General features: G+C 49.6%; 1 protein-coding gene across 1 annotated transcript in view; it reads right to left on the bottom strand.

Annotated features, from left to right (window-relative positions):
* Positions 1–247: 247 nt before the first annotated feature.
* The window catches only part of Arl3 (ADP-ribosylation factor-like 3), a 48,201-nt gene continuing 41,589 nt past the window's right edge, over positions 248–6,859 (bottom strand). The window contains exon 6 of the mRNA XM_013017861.1: positions 248–526. Coding sequence (XP_012873315.1) covers positions 479–526 — 48 coding nt within the window. The 3' untranslated portion in view covers positions 248–478. The remainder of the gene's footprint in view (positions 527–6,859) is intronic.

Below are 6,859 nucleotides of genomic sequence, written 5' to 3' on the forward strand. Positions count from 1 at the left end.
ACTGAAGCCCTGGCTTGATTGGTGATGGGAAAAAAAAAATCACTGACCGGCCCCTGGCCTAACCACTGGGGGGGAGTGAAGGGACAGGTCAGTAAATAAATGAACTCAGCACAAGCAGCTTCACCCTCTTTCTTTTTTTGAAACAATAAAGCCCACTGGAATTGTCTAAACTGCGATGCAATCTCTTGCTCATTTAAAAGATCTCATTTTCTAATCATGTGCTTTGAGACATTTAATACTATTTCAATTATGCAGAGGAAATAATATAATTCCTTTATTTGAAAAATGATATGAACCTCAGAGATCAGTTAAATCTACTGCTGGAATGGGGATTCTTTTTCAATGGTGTTGTTCCCCCTCTTCACACAGCTGTAGCTATACACAGATGGAAAAACATTTGGTCAGAAAGCAGCAAATTGGTGTTTTTCAGGACCGAATTCAGCTCCTGCAGCTCCTCGTGTTTTCATTCGGCTACATTTTATTTCTTCTTTGCATTGACATTTTTGCAGACCCAGTTCATGCCATCCTTTGAGGGAAATGGTCAGAGAAAGACAGTGTTAGTTCCCAGACCCCTCCCCCCCAGCCTGGAGGGGGGGAAGGGGCTCTGTCCTCCCTCTTAGAGACCACCAACTCCAGGCAGGCTGCTTGTCCAGGGGCCCATCTGGGTGAGCAGGGCTAGAGACCTCCCCTGGAGGAGGAGGGAGCTGTCTGAGAGCACTGGGGGGGGAGGTGGGGGAGAAGTGCCAGGCAGCTGAACTTGAGCTGGGACCTCAGGAACTCCCTCTGAAAAAATAAACACATCTGCCCTCATCCAAGGCCTGATTGAGTAGCTATCAGAACAGATTCCAGCCATTTTTGGCTTTTACTAAAAGCTGACCTTTGCTAGGGCATTAAATTCAATAAGCCACCCTTCTGGGGCCCCAGTGTGTTTACAATTGTGACAGTGTACACTTGGGTTAAATTAAATTTCGTTTTGGAAAAACAAGCCCTCTGCAGTGTGTGTTACTACACACACACTGGGGCAATGTGCATTTATTTCTCTCCGTGTAGCACTACAGATAAGTTTAAAAGGGCCTGGCCTGCTTCAAGCTACAAGTTTAAAAGGGCCTGGCCTGCTTCTTGTAGCTTGAAGCCTTACCAAGCCCAGGGGCAGAGAAACGGTTCCCTTAAAGGCATAGTGACCTTCAAAGTGTCCTCTCTTGGAAGGCTGGAGAAGAGACTGAGGTAAGAGCTACACAATACCTACAGCCAGCCACCTGGCAGGCAGCACAATTCCTCACGGATGCCAGGCCTGTCTGACATAACCTGCTTTTCAGCCCCCTTTGGAGCCCTACCTGGATGGCCCCTCATTCCCCAGAGGCTCCCTGACCTTCATGGGTGTGTGACTTCCCTTAGAAGTCCAAAACTAAATCCAGGGTGGCGGCTTCAATGAATCGCTGCATCTGGAGCCCTCACATCTGCATGGATCACACACACACACGCGCACGCGCGACACACCCCAGCCCCACATTTCCTGTGGCCATGGGTCTAGCTGCTGAACCCGAACAGCTGAGACAGCTTACAGTAATAAATATCAGCTGACACCCTCGGCCATTCGGAACATTAATCCCATAAACAATACATCATGGTGAAACAATCAGTAGGCATCCTCTCCTCTTCTGGCTAATCTGACTGTCACCTGCATTTACAGTGATTAAAACTCGGCCAGTTGCGGTCCTGGCACTTGGGCGGGAGCAGCAGATAATCTGGGTGAACCTTTCGGCCTTTGCCAAGATGACACTGGCCCTGGCCGCGCGGAGATGGAGAGCACCTGGCCGCAGTGGGGGCAGGTGGAGGAATGCCGGGGCTGGGGAGGGCTGGGGCTGGGGGCGCCCGACACATCTCCAATTACAACTGGGTCAGCTGTGCACTCTGAAAAGCGAAGGCCAATTTTAAGACCATCTTATGAAAAGGCTTAATTTAAAGAGAAGCAGGTTTAATTTTAGTAGCTAATTGGTTTCCAGGAAAAAAAAAAAAGATCACCTGCCAGGAGACAAAAAAGATTTTACAAAATACAAGAGGGATGCGTAAGATAACCATCTTCTCTTGCAGGCCGAGGCTGAACAGCTCGGCACTGGTGGAGCACTTTCCTCTTCAGGAGCAGCACAAACACCCGAAGGTGCCACCTCAATATCCTCTCCTCCACAGAGACTCTAACAGCAACATTTTATCAGACCAGCTTCACGGAGAAGAGCCCTGGTGCTACACAATGTGAATATCGTCTTGTCTTTTCCCTTGTTTTATGGAGGACAGAGGAGTTTTTTCCCCCCTTCATATCTAACTGGACATGAATGCAGGCAAAGAGATAGGGAAAATATTTACTCAGCTGCAGGCACTCAGAGCAGAAGGTTGGAAGGCTGGTGGCCCTACCCTGGGTATCTGCTGTGGAGGCGGAGGAGGGGTTAAGGGGCCAGTTCTGCTGTGGGGCGCTGTCTTCCAGATGTCTCAGGATGGACACTGGCAAGGCCTAGGTAGCCAGAGTCCTGCCAATAGAGGGCGCTCTATGGCCAGCACCTACCACCTGACCTCCAGCCGAGGCCCCTGCAGTTCCCCTGGAATCTAAAGAGGTGTGTCCGGTCTCCAGAGCCAGCCCTGTCATGGCTACTGAGGGCTTGGGGGAGGCCCCTCTGAGCTGTATTGTTTGGGTGTGGGGCGGAGTACTTTTCTTGTTACTGAGAGAACCTGAGCTGAAAGTGGGAGGTATGGGGGAGGGACAATCCAGGGTGACAATACCTCGTAAATCAAATCAGGGCCAGCTTTGTCAAGTAGCCCACTGGAGAAGAAAGATAATCGTGGTTTCCAAGATCCCTGAGGGGAGGACCCCCGTGGGACTGGCCTGAGGTCATAGTCACAGAAACTGGCTGCACACCTAATTTATATCTTCTAAATTAATTCCCCCCAGCAGCCCTGGGAAGTAGTTGTTTGTTATGATTCCTGTGTTACAAATGAGGAAATGAAGTCACAGATGGTCTGGGGTGAGGTGGGCTCTGAAGCTAGACAATTGTCCCTGTTTTTGAACCATTTTCCTCTTCTCTGTGACCATGCGAGACAGCTGGAGGGAGGTGGGAGAGGCAGCCCTTCCAGCATTTTCTTTCTCATGGCTTTGCTTCATTCAGTTCCAAGGGGTCCTGAGGCTGCTCCACTGTCCTGGGCTGCCAGGTGGCGAAGCCTGTGGAGGCCTGGATATTCATTCACCTGTTTGTGAGCCTACGGTGTAAAACCATCCACCTGGACCAGCTCCTCCGGTGGGAGTTCCAGATCTACACCATGTAGTTGCAAATGGAGAGGCCTTTTGCTTCTTTACCAGCGGCTTTTGTTTTTGTAAACCAGACAAAGGAGAAAAGGTGATCCCTTCCTGTAAGAGGTGAGTGCTCTGCCTCCAAAGAAGGAAATGAACTCATGGGTTTGCTTGAGTTGAACTGTTATTGTTAGAAACTGGTTGGACCGATTTCCTACATGACAACCTTTGGTTGAGAACAGGGACCTTCTTCCTCCACTGCTCCCTTTCCCCTGACCCATCTTTCGGAAGCTGAATCCAAATCCATTCACCTCAGCTCAGTAACACTGAGCCTAAATATTGAGCTTCCTCTGGCCTCTCGGAGGAGAGCGGAGTTCCTCTGTGTGGCAGTCATCATTCCTTACTCTAGCCGCTGGGGAGGACAGGGCTGTGTCTCAGCATATGGTGGACACCTATTAGGCCCAAAGCCTTCTGTCCAGGATTTCGGGTGTGCTGCCTTCCTCTGTGGTCAGAGCGGCTTTTTAAATCTGACCTCAGTCTAGGGCATCTGTCACTGCTGGTTGGTGGAAGGGAGTAGGAGCAGCCATGGTTGGATGGGCTCATTTTTAAAGTGAGGCTGACTATGTGATCACTTCAGTAATTGCTTTAAGATGACACTGGGTTCAGACCCTTGCTGAGCAATGCAGCCTGTCCCATTGTGCCATTAGGCCCCCAGGGTCAAGGAGCAGCTGGATGCGGCATACATAAAATATTGCTTGCTATTAATATTTTTCTGGTATCAAAGGGCACTGCATCAGGGAAGGAGCAAAATCACATAGCCGGAGCTTGCTTTCTTAGTCTACAGAAAGGTTTAAAAATTTAAAAATAAACCTGATGTCTGACTCACAGAAAAGCAGTTCCAGGTACACCTGGAATCGGTAACAACTGATGCCAAGCCTAGAAGTAGTAAATGTCACCTAAAACATTCTACCACTGAGTTTTACCTCAGTGGTAGAATGGCCCAGGATTCAATGTGGAGGCCATGGCTCGAGCACCGACAAAAGAAAATGAAATATGGAAGTTCTGGAGGCATGTTAGGGAAAAGCCCCCAGAACAAGGGAGGAATAGAGCCAGGAAAGCGGGCGGGGACTGCTCAGTGCTCACGTGCAGGGCTCACACAACAGCGTCAAGCCTCAGGCCTCTGCTCCTACTTTGGAAGTAAGGCAGCCAAGAGGGTTGTCACTTGGTCACCGCACAAGGCTGAGAGGAATGGGGGACAATGTGAAATGGAAAAGTGGGCCTGGAGTGGCAGACTGAAAAGCAACACCAAGGAACATTCTGTGAGCTGGAGACTGCTGGTGCAGGCAGGTGTCTGTAGTGGTCAAGGTGGGAGGTGGGGTTAAGACGGCTGACCTCTGCTTTGAAAGGAAACCCAGAATCAGGATAATCTCTCTCCTTCTCTGCCTCTCTGTCTCTGTCTTTCTTTCACACACACACAGTTTTAGGCACAAAATATCTTTAGACACCTGAAATGACACCAGCTGAGGAGCCCATGGACAGCTGTGGCTTGGGGTTCCAACTCAGCTCTGCAAAAGGCAGTGGGATGGATGGGATTCTATTCATTTCTTTGCCTCTAAGCCAGGTCACAATTTTCTAGATACTCACAGGAAAAGGAAAAGGACCAGAGTCCCAGTGCTGAACTGTCTCTTAGGAGAGGTGCAGGTAGACTTCCTCTGTGCTAAGAGTGAATGTGGTTGAGGGACTTTTAGGTTGTCCCTCATGGACATTTTTCACCTTCCCTCCTTCTGCCTTCACCTACTCAACCTAACTGGGTCTCTTCTGTTCACCCTCTGGACTGTGGGCCTCTTGGCAGGACAGATTTATCCAAGACTGATGGGCTCTTTCAGTGTCTTGTGCCCTTCACCTGGTGTCTGTTCCTGACACTTTCCCTGCTTTGTTTACCTCAGGGGCTGGCCTCCCAGCCACCATCTTTCAGGCAAAGAAAGACCGGTTCCAAACTTTTTGTGTGTGTGTGGGGTGTGTGTGTATGTCAGTGTGTCAGTCATGGGGCTTGAACTCGGCCTAGGCCTTGGCCCTCAGCTCTTCAGCTCAAGGCTAAGGCTCTACCACTTGTGCCACAGTGCCACTTCTGGTTTTTTGGTGATTAACTGAAGATAAAAATCTCTTGGACTTTCCTTCCCAGGCTGGCTTTGAACTGTGATCCTGAGATCTTAGCCTCCTGAATAGCTAGGATTACAGTTGTGTGTCACCGGCACCCGGCTTATTCCAAACTTCTTGATGCCCTCAAAAGTCAATTTGTACACCCAGTGCAGGGCCATTGAACAGCCCACGGTACTGCCTGCCTGGTAAAGATTGCATACTTTTGCCTTGAGCATATTACATGGAACAAGACCTAAATCCATCCCAGGAATCACTACTGTAATCTCAAAGCACGTGTTTAAGTCACCTACTGAGACATGATATGTCCATCCTACTAAGCACAGAGAGGAGAGGGGTGTGGCGGCATGTCTACTAGTGGGCTACCTCTCAACTTGTCTACTTAAGGTCCCTGCTCTTTGACAGGATAAGTTTCCTAGATGCTTGTTTTCTGTTTATGTGGTGCTGAGGAATTGAACCCACAGCCTCACGCATGTGAGGCAAGCACTCTACCACTGAGCCACCTTTCCAGCCCCTTGTTTTCTTTCTTTTTTTTTTGTCCTGGAGCTTGAACTCTGGGCCTGGGTGCTGTCATTGAGCTCTTTTTGCTCAACACTAGCATTCTACCACTTTGAGCCACAGTGCCACTTCTGGTTTTCTTGTGGTTCAGTGGCGATAAGAGTCTCATGGACTTCCCTGCCCTGTCTGGCTTTGTACCAGGATCTTCAGATCTCAGGCTCTCCTAGAAGCTAGGACTACAGGAGTAAACCACCAGCAAGCACCTGTGCTTGTTTGCTTTTGTTCTGGTACTCGGGCTGAATTAGGGGTCAGGGCACTGTCCCTTAACTTTTTTCCTAAGGGTAGCACTCTACCACTTGAGCCATCAGTCCTCTTCTAGCCTTTCAGTGGTTAAATGGAAATAAAGTCTCATGGACTTTCCTGCCAGGGCTGGCTTTGAACTGTGATGCTCAGATTTCAACCTCCCGAGAAGCCACTAATGCTCACCCATTTTTTCCCCTTTTTGGTCAAGGGGCTTAAACTCTGTCCCTGAGCTCTTCAGCTCAAGGCTAGCACTCTACCACCTGAGCCACAGCACCACTTCTGGATTTTTTCTGTTGAATATGGTGCTGAGGAATCGAACCTAGGGCCTCATGCCTGCAAAGCAAGCACTCTACCCCTGAGCCACCTTCCCAGTCTGTAAATTTCTTTTGAAAGAACTGATACAGAGCTGGGTGCCAGTGGCTCATGCCCGTAATCCTAGCTACTGAGGAGGCTGAGATCTGAGGATTGCGGTTCAAAGCCAGCCCGGGCAGGAAAGTCCAGGAGACTCTTTTTTTTTTTTTTTTTGGGTCCGGTCGTGGGGCCTGAACTCTAGGCCTGGGCGCTGTCCCTCAGCTCTTCAGCTCAAGGCTAGCGCTCTACCACTTGAGCCACAGCACCACTTCT

This window comes from Dipodomys ordii, unplaced genomic scaffold (genome assembly GCF_000151885.1).
Source record: "Dipodomys ordii isolate 6190 unplaced genomic scaffold, Dord_2.0 Scaffold36, whole genome shotgun sequence".
Lineage (NCBI taxonomy): Eukaryota > Metazoa > Chordata > Mammalia > Rodentia > Heteromyidae > Dipodomys > Dipodomys ordii.